This window comes from Canis lupus, chromosome 36 (genome assembly GCF_048164855.1).
Source record: "Canis lupus baileyi chromosome 36, mCanLup2.hap1, whole genome shotgun sequence".
Taxonomy (NCBI): domain Eukaryota; kingdom Metazoa; phylum Chordata; class Mammalia; order Carnivora; family Canidae; genus Canis; species Canis lupus.
The window spans coordinates 17208617-17226091 of record NC_132873.1 but is presented as its reverse complement, the minus strand read 5'-3'; the positions used below and the strand labels follow the sequence as shown (position 1 = coordinate 17226091).

General features: G+C 36.4%; 1 protein-coding gene across 5 annotated transcripts in view; it reads left to right on the top strand.

Annotated features, from left to right (window-relative positions):
• PARD3B (par-3 family cell polarity regulator beta) overlaps positions 1–17475 on the top strand; it is a 987000-nt gene that overhangs the window by 448042 nt on the left and 521483 nt on the right. For all 5 annotated transcript variants that reach the window (XM_072813099.1, XM_072813097.1, XM_072813100.1 and 2 more), the window contains exon 4: positions 8105–8214. In XM_072813099.1, the coding sequence (XP_072669200.1) occupies positions 8105–8214 (110 nt within the window). The remainder of the gene's footprint in view (positions 1–8104; positions 8215–17475) is intronic.

Below are 17475 nucleotides of genomic sequence, written 5' to 3'. Positions count from 1 at the left end.
TTCTTAATATAACGCTTGGGACCTAGTGCATATCTAGCACATGACATTAACTGACTTTAAATAGCATGAGTATATCAATATTGTGAAATAGTTTAGGTGATACAAAAGATTCTAGATTTATGTATAGCAACTGGCTAAAATGTGAAAAATTCAATAGAAGAAAAAGCCTCAGAAATACAGCAACAATATACTGTGAGTTGAAGGCATAACCATTTTCAGAGAAAAGTATAATTTCCAGTAAAGGTCAGTTGAAACCCCCCTCACTTGTTTTTATAGCAGTGGCACTATAAGCAGCTTTCCAAACAGTGAAAGATCTCTTACCATGTATGTGCCCATTTGTATCTGTTACGTAGCTGGTAACTATTCTGTGAATTACTTGCATTTATCCTTCCGCGCTTTCATCAGGCATGGTTTTTGCAACACACAATGAAAGAAAAAATGCTACTCTTCATCAACTTGAACTTCTTTGCTCCTTTTATGGCAATACTGGGAGTTACTTTCCTAAAGGAGTAATATTTAAGATTAAAGTATTTGGACGGCTACAATTCTGCTAAAATTTGACTTGATTTCTCTCATGTGGTTTTTCCATCATGGTGTCTGAAAGCATGTCACAGCTGCCCCATTCATCACAGGTCAGGCGCCGAAGTTGGTCAAGCACTCCTGTAGCGAAAGTGGTCTCTTCTTGGCCCTTTGCCATAAATTGTGCCACTGTAGATATCGTTACCAGGTGTTTGTTTGTTTGTTTGTTTGTTTAATGGGTCTCCATATATCAGTGCAATGGAGTTTATTAAGTATTGATTGAAAGGCCTTATCTAGCACCCATAAAATCCTTACAGAAAAGGAACTCTAGTTGTCTCCTTTACAAATGATGTACTACTTTCACTCATTATTTTTATTGAGTTATTGATGGGATTAATAGAAAGAAAATACTGATAAAACATTTAAGCCATCTGCAAGAGAGATCATGCACTCCAGAGAGGTGCTGGTGTGCCTTGGCTAGTGGGTCAAACATCTTGCCAGACATGCCCATGTGACTATCACTTAATATTTTCCTTTTAGCTACTCATCCCCCAAATCCTTGCCTTTTATCTGTATCTGTGTATCCAAATCTTCCTTTCCGCCGACCTCCTTAGATGAAAATAATGGCCCCTGCATTGAAGAGCTGTCATTTCCCTTTTTCTCACATACCTACTCAGAGAATGTGACCCTGCGATAGAAAAGTGTCAAGTGAATAAAATGGGGTAGAAATCAAGTCCAAGAGACTTAGAAACTTAATTTCTCTGGCCTTCAATTTTCTAATTGGCTGTATAAATCATAGAACTATCTCTTTGTAGATCTGGAATGGGACTTTAGTATAGCTTATCCAACACGCTTGCTTAGCTGATGAGGAGAGAGGTGAGACTCTGAGATAGAGCAGCTTCCTGGAAGTTACGCAATGCCAGAGCCACCTCTAGAAGGCAGATCTCCTGACCCATAGTCTCTCTTCACCGTAGCTCGGGAGGACGTATCCATATTTTAATGTCAACATGATTCAATTAATGTCACATTTATTCAATGAGCGTTGAAATACAGGATAATTGAAAGGCATTCTTCTACATGCTGACTAGTACAAACTAGTATTAACACAATGTACTATGTGAAACCAAGATGCAGCTCATGACTGCCTACTCTTAATATTGTTAATATACTATTAATATTGATTACCTGGAAAAACGTATCTTTTCATATTTATCACTTTTTAAGTTTGTAAGCTTTTTAACCGTTGGCAATTCATTTTTATCCTCAAAGTGAAACATTTACCAATTTAGGTGTATTTCAATAGCTTTTTCCCCTTTCATATTTATCTTGTTATCCTCAGTGTCAGTAGCATTGACAAGAGAACGTGTTTTTCCTTCTTTTAACTGGCTGTTTTGGTGATTTGATAATTCAGTAGCACAGAAGTAATCCCTTAGAGCAAAGGAAAATAGAAACTCTAAAAAGACCAGGTTTTATCCCCTGTCTGTACATAAACAGTTGATCTTGTAAACTCCAGTCCCTTTCTCCATTCTTACACCCCACCTTCCCTGTAGGTTGGCCTTTGTGGCTTTGTTAACCACTTGCCAGGCTAGATTCCCTTTCTTTCTGAAGATTCTGTAAGAATGTAAATTCTATATTTCTCATTGTTTTGCATGTGATGCCATTGCTACACCTGTACCAATGCCTCCTTTTTTCTTTTATTTACTTCATCTTTGTCTCTACTCACTAGTTCTGGAAGCCAAGATGATTTCTAATATGAACTTCATACTTGTCTTTATGAATGCCCAACTGAACATCTTTTGTCTTATTTCTCACACATCTCAAGATATTGTGGATTGAAAGCAAATGCTTCTAACCCTCAATGGGCTAAAGCCAAGATTGGTAGGTTTGTTTGTTGGTTTGTCTTTACTGAGACAAGTCACAGCAGTTGCTGAAATTTTCCTATTTCTTTCTCTCTTCCCTAAACAAGAAGTATAAGAAAGATTTTAGATTTCTCTTTTATGCTTCTTCTCATTTGTTCTGTATGTGTAGTCCTTACTAAATTCTCCCCCATGTATTCCCTCTAGTTAGCCATTCTATTTCTGCCTGTGACTGCTGAGTTTCTAACCATTTCCTTCACTTTGCCCTTCAGGCCTCTTTGGCTTGAGTCCACCAACTTCCTACAGAATGCCTTGTTGGCACATCAACTGGGACCCCCTAGAACTCTTCAGGTATCAATCACTCTAGAATGAATAGCAACAATATTGATGACAAGCTAGCCTTTCGGTTTTGCTCACGAAAATCATTAACCATTTTTAGATAAATCACTACTGTTATAGTACAGCTTAGAACATGTACTTTTGTGATGTTTGATATAGGATTCGTGTTTTTTTTTTTTTTTTTCCTCTGCCCACTGAGGCATCATGTGGATAAGATTCTTCTGGGCTTTGGTTTCAGTCTCTATAACTGCCTATCTTTCTAAGATGTCTTTCAACATCTCCAAAACAGAATTTTATATACAACATATCATCTGTCATTTATACTAATTCCATCCCAAACATATCCTCTAAACATGGAAAGAATCCATCCAGGGGTGTGTGTGTGTGTGTGTGTGTGTGTGTTTGTGTGTGTGTAAGAGAGAGATTATAACAAAGAGACAGAACTTATATAGGTAATTTGAATTTGTGTTGGGGGCAGCCCTGGTAGCCCAGCAGTTTAGTGCCTGCCTTTGGCCCAGGGTGCGATCCTGGGGACCTGGGATCGAGTCCCACGTCGGGCTCCCTGCAAGGAGCCGGCTTCTTCCTCTGCCTGTGTCTCTGCCACTCTCTCTATCTGTGCCTCTCATGAATAAATAAATCTTAAAAAAATAAAATAAAGAATTTGTGTTGGCCTTTATGTCTTGCATGATTCATTAATGTACCAATTTGGTCCTTTAACAAGTTGCTGCTTCTTTCAGAACTAAAGAGTTCTAACTGACAAAAAGAATCAAGTGACTCTCCTCTGGTTCCCCTTATTTACATTTATAAGGGACATTGGACAAGTAATTGTACCCCTTTGAATTCTAATTTTACCATTATTAAAATGGTGATTGAACATTGGGAGATGTGCCATTATTCACAGACACCCAGGAACTGACTCCAGTGCTGGTTGGTACAAGGCCTGGAGAACCTGATGAGTCTAATCATCTTCTTGAAGAGAAGTACAGTGAGTCTGTGAGTAATTTTGTCCTGAGCCTAACATAAGCCCTGGGTGTGCATGAACAGTGCTCCAGAAAGAATTTAGACTTTCCTGATATGGCAAGACCCTATCTTCAAGGACAGTCACCAGCAGCTACACACTTGATCAGGAACTCTTCTGCTTAGAGGGATACCACTTCTCTTTGATGCTCTTTGACTTCCATTAAGTTTCTGTGCATATGCCTAAATAAAATGGGACTTGATCCAGCCTACAGTGTGCCTATTCATTGGTATGAGTTCAATAATCCATAGATAACCCCACTGGAACTCTGTATTGGTACTTACCTGTGTGTAAACTGTTCTTTGTCCTTATATCCTCTTTTTTTTTTTTTTTTTTAAATAAAGCCTGAGTAAACACCATAACAACTCATCTTAATATTGGCTACCTCTTGTACAGCTCCTGATGTGCAATGAGGCCTCAAATATTTAACCATGTGGAAAAACATAATGCAGTTGTATAAGAATTTATGCTTTAAAATACATAACATTTCTTATTTTATTTGGGCTTTATTGCCAGTAGCTTTTAAACTATGATTCCAAGGAATACTAATATTCTTTTGAGCTGAACTCTGAGGACTTTTGCCTCTCAAATCTAATAATAATTTTCTTAATTAACTGAAAATACCAATGAATAATGGGTTAATTTTTTTTTTCCATTTTTGAGTTCCCTATACCCTAAAAGCTCTGACTTTTAAGTCCATACCTGGTTTAGCACAGAATTATGTTTTACTATTTTAATTTACATATTATTTCATGAAAATTAACTTTCAGGTGTTTAGATCTTTGAGCATATAATGTTCACAACAATAGCAAGTGCTATTAATTCCTATTTATGGGAGTGGAGGTGGTGGTGGTGCAGATTTCCTGCATGAAAACTGCACAACAGTTCCATGTACCATGCATAGCCTCTTTTATTTCAGCCTTACATCACTTCTATGATGTATTTTTATCACCAGATTTATTTTTATTTTTATTTTTTTTAAAGATTTTGTTTATTCATGAGAGACATAGAGGCAGAGACATAGGCAGAGGGAGAGGCAGGCTTTCTGCAGGGAGGAGCCTGATGCAGGCCTCAATCCTAGGACTCCAGGATCATGACCTGAGCCAAAGGCAGATGTTCAACCATCGAGCCACCCAGATGCCCCCATCACCAAGTTTTAAATGATGAGACTGTGTCACCAGGCATCCCAGTGTCACAGACCCAGGAAAAGGAATCTCAGTTTCACAGCTCCAAAACCCGTGATCCTCTCCACTATACAGATGCATGATAGTTCTTAGAGTCTAATCTTACTGTTAGGTTATAAGCTCCTTTAGTGCAGAGATTATTTCATTTACTTTTTCCCTCCCACAGAAAATTCTATAAAATTGGATGTGGTTGTCTCCCTTTCATTTCTGCTAGTGATGCTTGCAAGGTGGGCTTTCTCCTCTATTACCTATACCCAAGGATTTCCCCCAAATTGTCTCCAGTACTTGGAATTAAGGATCTTCTGTTCCATACTAGGGTATATCTTTGTCTTTAATTTATAACTCAGCCTGTTCTGGCAGTCACCTACAAATGAGGCTTGGCAATTAAAAAAAAACAAATATTAAATGAATTTTAAATTGCCAAGGGAAGGGTTGTTTAAAACTCTCTGAGATAGCAGTTCATATTTAAATATGCTCATTATTAATTCCAGTATGAAATAATTTATATTTGTTATTAACACATGACAACAGCCAAAGGAAAAGTAGAAGATGACTCAACAGGAGACATTCAAGTGTGGAATCCAGAAAAATGAGAACAAAAGTTAATCCCAATAAGTTGGGAGTGTGATTAAGATCTAGCTATCTTAGTTTGGCTTTTTATTTAATATTCCAAATAGTGGGTACAGTGGTACAAAAATGATCTTGTTCTGGGAGATACAGTGTAGTATTATGGCCTATAGATTGAATGCACAATCTCAAATTCATATTATCATAGAATTATGTCTTAAATAAGTTAGTGTTTTGTTATCAAAACAGCATACAGGGCACCTGGATGGCTCAGTTGGTTAAATGTCTGCCTTGTACTTAGGTCATGATCCCAGAGTCCCAGGACCAAGTCCTGCATCAGGCTCCCCACTCAGTGGGGAGTCTGCTTCTTCCTCTGACCCTTCCCCTTCTCTTGCTCTCTCTGTCTCTCAAATAAATAAATAAAATATATATATTTTTAAAAAGCAGACATTGGTGGTAAGTGAAGAGTCATGACCATGTCCTTAGAGTTGTAAGAAAATTATCTGGGCAGCCCTGGTGGCTCAGTGGTTTAGCACCGCCTTCAGCCTGGGGTGTGATCCTGAAGACCCAGGATCGAGTCCCACATCAGGCTCCCTGCATGGAGCCTGCTTCTCCCTCTGTCTGTGTCTCTGCCTCTCTCTCTCTCTCTCTTTCTTTCTTTCTTTCTTTCTTTCTTTCTTTCTTTCTTTCTTTCTTTCTTTCTCTCTCTCTCTCTCTCTCTCTCTCTCTCAGTGCCTCTCATGAATAAACAAAATCTTAAAAAAAAAAAAGAAAGAAAATTATCTAGTGTGCCTTTAAGAAAAATATATTTATTATCCAGGAAGAATAACAAGTCCTCACACTTCTCCTCTCACCCTCTGTCTTTCTCTGTCTCATGTGCACACACATATATTCTGTATATATTCAAATATGTGTGTGTGACTCAGCTGAAAAAACAGTGCAGTTGTCAATCACTAAAATTTCCATTTCTGTGCCTCTGAATCAACTTATTTTTGGACCTCAGTGTCCCATACTGTTTTCACTTGCTTTTGATTTGTTTGTTTTTTAACCCAGTTTGAGATTGTTGGCATGCACTGTCCTGGTCCGGGTTAAATGTTTAGAAACAAACTGGAGTTTCATAGAGTTATTGCCATTCTCTTCATAATTTTTAGGATAATAGGTTACTTCTGAGGATACCACATTTAGACTGACTTGATGTTAATGGTAATTCAAAGTACCTGAATCAGGGGAAACAAATATTGGTACAGGACTGGGACTCTATTATTTTAAGATTTTTATGATATTTTATCTTCCTCTTATTTTCTTTTAATGTCTCATTCAAGAAGAGTTGCCAGCCATGTAACCATTGCTATGTCACTTGCTTAAGAAATTTTTAGATGGGAATAGAGGAATTAGGGAATAATGTAGTAAAATGTTTATTAATAAAAAAGAAATAATGGAACATAGACTTTATAATGCCTTTTAGATAGCGTTTCATCCTCAGTGGCATGTTAACTTCTTATTATAAAAGAAGTTATTTATTAAAAAGCAACAGTGATGGAACGTATTAGCATCTGTATTTTTTGTACACAGAATAAAAATATTGGAGCACATATAAAAATCAGATTTGTAAATAACTTCAAGATGGATTCACTTTTTGTAACTATCATGTAAAATGAGATATGAAAAATATTCTTTTAAACAGCAATAACTCCAGAGAGTTGGGGGAGATTTTTTCAGAATATTGATAATGGAGAATTGCATTTTTACTGCTTTACATTTCTTCCCCAAAGCATGCAAATAAAAAGAAAGTTTTTACATGAGAGCAATTTTAGCCTACAACAGGATTTTTTTTGAGAGTTTCCTCTACAGTGGCCAATTTTGTATGAAAAAAATTATTTTAGTCCTAATTGCAGGCAGACTAGTTAGGTCGCTAGCTCTGTTAAGGTTGAATTTCACTTGAACTTTGTAATAGTATGATCTTTTCTCAGAATTTAATAACTGGCTCAAATATTTAATAGTGGAAGCTTTCATTAAATTAAAAAGAAATCAAGATATATTTTTAGAAGAACTAACTTCTTTTCCTTATCAGTTTTATCGACTTTAGGAGAAAAGGAAGAGAATAGAACCAATCTCTTTCTGTACTTAAATAGACATTAATGCTATAACCCCAGCAAATAATTTATTTCAGTGTATATCATCCTTCAAAAGATCGGAGAATCACCAAATGGTGGCAATAACTATTCTCCTAGCTCTGCTGAATAGCAAATTGCACCAACTGTGAATCTCTTCACTTGTCTACTGGATAATCATTCTTTTTAGTACTCACATACATTCTCTAGATCAGTTTCAGATTGCACACCGTCAACTTCTTCATTGCCTAATAGTTTTTGGTTAAGTACAATGACTCGTTTTGAAATCAAGTGGGGAAAGATGAGAGTTGAAAGATGTTGTTTCCATGTGTCATTCTGTAAATAGATGACAAAAGATCATGAAATGGATTAATTTACAAGCATCCTTAGAAATGGAATGTTTTGACATAAAAGCATGTTGTAAACCTTTTTTAATTAAATTGCATTGTACCATGCACTCTCTTCTCCCCAGGGTTCTGTTGACCTCTCACCTCTTATTTTGTCCTACAGGCACTCCACTGCTGGTGAGGAGAAGCAGTGACCCAGCGCCAGGCCCACCTGCTGATGCCCAGCCAAGTGCTTCACACCCCAGTGGCCAGAGTCTGAAACCTGTTATTCTAGTAGGTATCCTGCAGTTTGCATTTCTAATGAAAGATCAAAGTACCTTACCCAAAGACTAACTGGGACTTTGCAGTCTTAAGTAAGTTGATCATTAGAGAGCATTTGATAGGATATATAATAGTATTAGTTAGTGATAGCTACTATGAGCTATTACTGGAATACAAGTTCTCGTGGTAGCTATTAATTACATAGCACTGATTATGTGCCAAGGATTCTTTTAAGTGCTTTACACTAAGTCATTTAAACTTCCACATCAAGGTAAGCACAAATTTTTGCCTCCATGGTACTGATAATGAAATTGAGGCACAGGAAGGTTTAGTAATTTGTCTAAGGTCACAGCTAGTAAGTGACACGGTCAAGAATCTAACCCCAGGTGGTTTGGCTCCAAAGTCTGTGCTCTTAACCAGCACACTACACTGTTGAATTCCTTCCATCCTCCTGCTTTGAATTGCCCAAGGATATAATTTTATATGTTTTCAATGTGTTAATGCCGTGCTTTTTGAAGTCATACCACGATGAATGGTCATATAGTTTCAAGATACCATTTTCATATTATGTGGTGCCAGCACTGGGTTTCTAGAACTCAACACTCAAATTAAAGAGAAATAAAATTATGTACCAGAAGTGCTTATAACAAGACACACTTATAACTGATCGGTTAAATGGAGAATGAATCCTGAAGAGACGATGTCCTCCTTTCATATGGTACTGTTGGATCTTTCTGATACATCCTGAGTCACTTGGAAGAGTTACAACTGTGGTCGATCCTTTGAAATAGGTGCAATAGGTGATCTTCAGTAGCATAGCCATATTAAAATGATTCCTAGGAGAAGACTCTTCCCCATTTTAAGTTTCACTCTCTGTAGTGCCTTAAGAAAAATAAAACAATGTTTTAGAGCTATATAAAGATGCTGAATGAGCTAACTGGATTTTCCCAGTTTGGTGTAAAATGTTCTTATCAAGAACCAGAGCCAATGTCTACGAATTAGGAGTCACTATACCAAACCATTGAGTATTCACTAATAAGTTTGTGGCAATATTTTGGCATATTTTCTTGGTAAACATCAAAGTATTTGAGATGTAATGTTTCTCCACCATCCTTTTAAGGAAACATATTTAATGGAACATTACGTTAATAAAAATCAGGTGTCTGTGTTCTACTTTAATGGTGAGTTTAAACAGAACCAGTATGTGGTAGGGTGTGTGTGTTTAACACACTGATTGAGACCATGTTAAGCCCAAGTATATTGGATTGGAGGAAGAGAAGCTATATAAATGAGAAAATTTAGTTTATTGCTTACTTTTACAATGTCAATATACCCCAAATCAGAATGTATCTGATTTTGTTACCATCAGTTACATGCAGAAAATCACCAGTATTTAGTTCAATGTTTTTATCACTTAGGTTCTATGTTTAGACCAATTGAAAATACTCGATACTGTTTTCCCTACAGGAAAAGGACTACTGTGTTTCTGTTAAATCCCATATTCTTGCTAAATTATGATACCACTGACTTCTAGGTTGAGATATTTGATGAGGGAGCAAGCATATTATTACTAGCAAAGATGCAAATCCTAATTCAAGAAGAAAAGCTGGCACCCCAGATCCTTTTACCTAAGTGTATGCAAGTTAGCAAGCAGTGACTGAGTCTGTGTGTATCAACAGTAAAAAGGGAAACACATTTCTTCCTCTACTCAGTGTTCTCTGTGGCTGATGAAATGCAGATCTGAGACCCAAAGAATAGAGTCTGGTCCTTGGCTTGCCATAGAATATTGGCACATCCTAGTCTTCTCTTTCTTCAATTGTAAAATAATGTCCAAGCAAACTTTAAGCCTTATCAGTCCAAGGTGTAGACATTGTGCCCTATTTATCTTTCTATCTCTAGTGCCAGGTACATGGAGGGTGCTTAGTGGACTTAGGAATGCAGACACATATTAGTCTGGGAAAAGTTCTAGAATTTCTCAGCAGTTTATCCACTTTTTCTCATTTGGCTCTTCTCTGTTCCCCAAAAGATCCACCAGGTAAATGTTTATCTGCTCCAAAGTCTGATTCACCTCAGGTAAGAGACAGATAGTTTAACTGCTATACCATGAAGAGCAGGCAAAGTTAGTAAAGGAAGACATTTAATTGAGTCTATTTTACCTAAAAGAAAAATATGTGTATGCATGCATGTGTGTATTATGATTTTATTCATTTATTCCTGTGTATCCTAACTCATGGACTATTTAGACATGTATTGTCCAATATTCTAGCCACTCAGCCTGTGTGGTTATTGAGCACTGGAAATGTAATTTGACTGTGATGTACATCATGGACTTTAAAGATTGAGATATTAAAAAAAGACTAATATGAAAGATCTCATGAATAATTCTTATATTGACTACACATTGAATTAATACTATGGTATATTAGGTTGAATAAAGCATCTTATCAAAATTATTTTTACCTGTTCCTTTTTAAAGGATGGCTGCTAGAAAACTTATCTGTGGCTCACATTCTATTTCTATTGGACAGAACAGCTCTCGATAGAAGTAAAATTGGATATAACATTAATGAAATGGTTTGAGACTCTTGGGAGGAGCTCTTTGAGTTGCACATCATCTCTGGGGTACCAGTCTTATTAGGTTTGCCTGGGGCAGTCATAGTCTGTGCCTCTTGTTTTGGCATAATTATTAAGAGTGTCCACACTAACTCTCAGAGGTATCCATGTATGGATGATAAATTATGTGGCACCCTACGTAGAGCCTCATAGTCACTTTCATGGTTTGCTCTGTGATAAGAGGACCGGGCTTGCAGGGAAACCAAGGGAACCCAACCGCAACTCTCTCATCGGAGCACACTGCAGAGAGGGGTTGGTGTGGCCAGCGCCTTAGCCCAGGGAGAACAGGATTGGATTCCGCAGATTCATTCCTATCTCTAAGATCTGATAGTTCTACTTGGTGCATCCTCTACAACTTCAGCGGCACCATACTTGATGCCTGTGATTTAATAAGTGATGATGAATATAGGAATGTGTGATAATACAGCCATGGTGCAACTGACATGAAGAATAATTGTTTGAAACACTCTGTTCAATTGCATTGCATTTCAATATCCAAAGGAAGAAAAACAATCAAAATTTCCATCTCTTAAACTGAGTGTTCACATGTACGTAATTCACAGAGGGCAGAGCCCCAAGTGGGTTATGTTCAGTCATTCCCAAGAAATGAAACTTACAACCCACAGCTTAAAAAGCTGTAAGGATGATTATTTGACACATTTGATTATGTTGAAATATTGCCTTTAAACCGTAGTTGATGACTGTTATTTTTACTTGTACTTCATTAGACTGATTATAGCAGGAAGAATTTTCTTTGATGCCAAGAGATACATGTTTGTGAAAAGTTAGAAAAGTTGCACTTGTTTTCTGTCTGGTTACATTATTACAAATTGGTTATTTAAGACATACACCCTCAGACAAGGTGAAGTTTTAAAAAGCTTTTAAATTAGACAAATCAAATTCTCTACAAGCCTCAAATTCTGTATATTGAAAAGCCACCAAATCTCACTATTTGTTACTTAGAGTAGCAACAGCTAGACAGCATGGGAACTTATTTTCTTTCTTCTTCTTTTCATAAACCCATCAGTTAATCAGAATAGCATAATTATTAATGTACAAAGCATAATGACTATTTATCTTTCAAGGCAATAGAAAATCCAATTCTACTGACTGCTTTTGAATTAAAGAAAGAGAATCCTGGGGGCAAAATGTAATAGTGGGAGTCTGCTTATGGGATGTCTTACCTCACTTGCCTTGATTGTAACCTGGTGTTCTTGGCTTAAGGGCATGCCATAAAACCAGGTTCTTGAAATTGATGTTCCTGAATTTGTGGGTAGAAGAGAACTCTAAAACAGATGTGATTTTTTTCTTAATATCCGGTTAACTACTATGGTTGTTTTGTGTTTTAATGACTGTTTATAGTTTCACATTTAACCCCTAAAGCAAAATGATCCTGCAGGGCGAGTAAATTAAAAAGTGGATTCCTGAAAATTATAATGCTGTGGTTGTTCTTGGATAGTAAATGACTTCGTTTGTTCTAAAACTGTTACTTGTCTTGCGTCACCAAAATAAATTAAGAAAATATTGGTCTGTCTCTTAAAAGTCCGTATCCATAATGTATACATTTTATTTTTTAAAAATAACATGGCAATATTGAGGTTATTAAATTGAGAGTCCATGGATGAGTTTCAGAGGGTCTGTTAACTCTGAAGTTTTATGCTGTGGACTGTTGCATGTGCATGCAATTTTTTGTGAAGAAGACTATTACTTTTTTTTTTTTTTTTGAGACTTCATCACTCATCAAATTCTAAAAGGAAAAAAAATATCAAGAACTACTTATATGCAGGTTTAGGATGAAACAATATGGGAAACACATCAGTTCTCAGAATTTGATGAATGATAGGGATTAAGAGGTACAATGGGATTGACACCACCCTCCCTCAAATATTAAATAATTAAGGCTATTTCCTCTTATTATCACCTTGCCCCCAACACATAGGATATAAATTCAAGATGTAAGGATGAATAGAGGTTTTTGAATTGCAGCACTTTAGTGAGTAGCAACCTGATTAGCAGCAAGAGAAAGATTGGAGGTAAAGGGAAGACACCCTGGGGAGAAGTGTTTCCAGTGGTCCTGGGCGTTCAGGGAGATGAGATGATTCTTTGTAGTTTTTCCTATTTTATCAGCAAAGATAGTAGCAAGTAGCTTCAAGTGGGAGGAAGTATTTCCAACGAACAGGAACATTCTCTGTGTTGTGCAGACAACATCTTGGAGCATTGATTTGAGAGATTTTCCTCTATGCGTCACATATATTGAAATCATCATCAGTGTTGATCCCAGTTTAAACATTTTCACATCTATGAAAGAAATCATTTAAATATTACAGAGAAATATTAATAGCTTGGCTTTTAGTATTAAAATCATCAAATTGTCACTGAGAGATGTCACAGGACTTTTGGTTGTGGATCACTGACTGTCAGAACCCAACAATAGAAACTTAACATTTTGAATAACCAAATCATATTTTTCTATCTGTTAGGTATACAATTAAGTAGCTGTGGAAATATTGCAAAGAGTAATTGTTGTAGACACTGATGTAGATTGAAAGGAAGACTCTATTCATTGTCTTCCAAAGGGGAGAGATGGATGCCAATGAGCAAAAGGGAGGGAGAAATAGCATGTAATATATAATTGGTTATTTAGAGATACTGAAGCCTACAAAAGGTTTTTCTTTTTTTTTCCCCCTTCCTGACACAGTGATTTAATAATAGTCCTGGTGTTTGTAACTCCAGCTGTTCACGCTGTGTGCTGATAAGACCAAAGCTTGGAGACACATTGCAACGATGGTTTTCATATGGCTTTGTTTTCAAGAGATAAACCTGCCATCCAATATTTCATGGGGCCAAATGTTTACTTAGTTTGGCAAGTTTAGGCAGCTTAATTTCTGAAGCAGTTATGTCTATAAGACTTGAGTTCCAAGTGGGGAAAATCCAGAAGCCTAATTTATTCTGCAACAGAATTTTTCACCAAATCTTACATAAGTTGGTGAAACAAATTTGGATTCTCTGAATGTACGTACCATGACTAATAAAGGAACGTGAGAAATGTGACTCCTATTTAGGTGTATGCTCCTTGATCATTCTTCTTGGGTCGAGTACGGTTCTGAAAGGCTAAAAGAAGGATCACTATTCAGAGGTTAGTTTCAGAAATTAAAAAAATAACCATGACATGTCATCTTTTGCAGTTTAAATTGATCTGCACATAATGAAAATTGAATGGGGGCACCTGGGTGGCTCAGTCAGTTCATCTTCCACTTCTTGATTTCGGCTCAGGTTGTGATCTCAGGGTTGTGAGATCAGCCCTGCATCTGGCTCCACACGCAGTGGAGTCTGCTGGAGATTCTCTCTCCCTCTGCCGCTCCCCCTGCTTACAAGCTTATGCTCTCTCTCAAATAAATAAACAAATAAGTAATTATACAAATAGAAATCTTTTTTTTTTTTAAAGAAGGGAAATTGAATGAGTTTTGCTTTCATGTCAACAGTAACTAATCCTTTAGATGCCCAAGACCATCTGGCCATGTGCCATCTGGAAAGCATAAGTTATGATGACTGTCCTCCAGAAACTTCCAACCTGAGCAGATCTAAAGCAATTAAACAACCCTAGCAATCCTCAAGCAGGTATCAAATGATCAGATAATACATTTTGAGGATCAGAATTAGTGTCCTTTGTCTTTGGTCTGCACTTTGCTCAGCCTCTCATACCCCTTGAGGGAATTCTCATGTGCAGAATCTCTGTTAGCCCTTATCTCACCCAAATATAACTACTTATTTACATGTTTGCTACAAGACTGAGCTCCTCAGAGGCATGAGTCAATATATTCATTTTTGTATTCAAGCCCCCAACACCTGACACATAAATATATGGCCAGATGATTAAAATTCTTACTTCTGAGATGGACAGAATGAATTCAATGATTCTTAACACATCTTGTAGAGATGTGCATGCTTGCATGTATGTGTATTAGAGGTATGAATGAATGTTTGAATTAGAATGTGAAAATTGTGAAATTACCTGTTCAACATACTGTTTTGCTCCCTAAATAGCTTTAGTTTAGAATTTTCTGCTTTAGGACAATGTGTTACCTGTGTTGACAAGGAGAGAGAGATGTTTAAATACAAATTCTCCACTTGGAATTAAAATGTGGGTTGACGGCTCAGGTCAGCAATTTCAATTGTGAGAAATACTTCATCTCTTTAGAGTCCTAGCAAGTGAATTCACATAGAAATTGGGTCTGAGAATAAGAGAAATTAAGAGAACAAGCTTTGACAATTTTGGAGATGAACATTATAAAGCCTAACTTTGTTCATGCCCTTGATATATGAACAGAGAATAGAAATTAATATGCATTGCAAGGGAGTCAATTATCTGAGCTCGAACGTCTTTGTCAACAAAACTGTGAATTCTGGAATCAAAAAAGTTCATGATCTTGGCAGTTATAGCCTTGTAATTTTCTAATAACTGTGTTCAAAGAATTTAGAAAATCCTTGATTAGACTGGAAACGTCTGGACAACATAACTCTCGTACGCCTACCACATCTGCAGATTTCCCCTTCGAAATGTTCCTCCTATTCCATCTTCTATAAGAGGTTCTTCTGGTTTCAAGTGATTTGGAAGAAAAGAAAAAAAAAAATCCTGATATGTGAATTAATTCAAGAGTATGGGAACGTTTACAAGGTGTTCCTTAGCAAAAACACAAATGAACATCTTGTGTTAGCAGTGTGGGCAAATGTAATTTGACAGTGTTGTTTAAAATTTGTTAAAGATGATGTTTAAAGTAGCTTTATTCTAAAGGTCAGGATCTTGTGTTCTGATTGCAGCAATAACTCAGTGACCCTGAGTAAATTATTTAAATTGTGCATGATTTCCTCAAATTTCATGTAACTAAAAGGAAATAATAAATAGAAATCCTATAGGAACTTCTGTTGTTCTTAGGGACCGAAACATCCAGACTAGCAACTTCAGGGTTCCAGATTTAAATTAACTTGATGGATATGAATTCAACTTTAAAATTCCTTTTAATACCTCAATATTTATAATTGTCCATGAAATGAGATTGTATTTCTATCCAAAATACCAAAGTTTATTTTTATTGCTCAGGGTAATAATATTAAGATATGTGTGTGTGTGTATTTAAAAGGCCAAATGCACACAAAAAGGCAGCGCATAAAAACATATACCCACACATATGCGCACTTAAATTGTGTAGAAGAGAGCACAACTTAAATCTGAAGGTTCAAGTACAAGTAGATCATGTTGCTTTCAAGTGAAAACTGAAGGGTATGGACAATATCTTCTTATGTTCTGGTGGAACTTCCATGTTGTGGATACTTACTGAAAATTGATGGCATAGAAGGAAAGGGTTAATAGAAGTTTATCTTGGGAAGATTCAAGACGATTGTTATTAAGAGGAAATTTTTTTTTTCCCTTGAGCATGGTGTGATTCTTAGAAATCTCTTCTGATGGGTGATTTCTTTTTTTCTCACAACATAAACTCTTCTGAAGTACAAGTTTCATTTTGGTTTTTCCTTTCAAACTTTAGTCATAGAATGACACTGTACAGACATTTAAAAGACTTCTCTCTTTCTCAGGAGGGTGGCCCCTTTCCTAATACCTCTGTACTTTAAAACAGAATTCTGATTTAGATGAATCACATTTTAAAAGTAGCTACTGTGTGTGTTTTACGCTTGTGGAAACATACAGCGTCCTCGTAAGCAGCATGTGAGCTTGTCACCATACAGCTTTTGATGTCTGATTAGATGATCATAGGGACATCTGGAATGAGTTAGTTTTGAAGTTACTGGTGTGAGGCACTAGAGAATCCAAAGCCTTCTGACAGACTTGAACCAGTAAAAACACTGCTACTTTTAGCAAATCTTTTTTAACTTGCGACTGGCTGATGATTTTCAGACTGACATTGCCCTGATGTTTTCCAACTGACTTTCCAGGCCTCTTTTCCTACAAAGCTCCCTCCTTTTAAGCAAAAAAAAAAAAAAAAAAAAAAAAAATATATATATATATATATATATATATATATGGATAAATGGCATTTGTTGCAAAAATCATAAAGGATTATTCCCCTTTAAAAGGAAAAGGCAGATTCTTAAGCATCAGAAGTCAGAATTGATGGTTGATGGATTGGCTTCTAAAGAAATTGTGTTGTCTCCTTTTTCTGTGCTTTTAATTTCACTGCTATGTCGACCATCCATGCCTTCTTAAATTTTAAATAAAGTATATTTGGCAGTCAGCTATGTTCTATGAAGAGCCAAACATAAGTAAGCATCTGAAGCATTTGATATTGCTATAGTGTGATAGCACATATCTAGAACACCCATCAAAAGTTCACACATTCATCAAGTCAAAATGTCATTGGAATAGTCTCAGCATATATAGGCATTGTTGAATTAAGGGTCGTTTCATTTGTCCAGTGAGGTTTTTACTAGTATAAGATGGTTCCTTATTGTTTTATGAATAAAATGATTATGTACCTATAAGTATCTGAAACTACAAAATTTGGCAGGCCGTTCTCCTGCATTGAAACACCTGACCATTTCCCATGCCTCCAGGTTCTATTTTGAATTTCTTGGCCTTGATAGGACTTTTTTTTTATTGTGGTAAAATACACATCATATTTTCCATCTTAACCGTGTTTTAGGTGTACA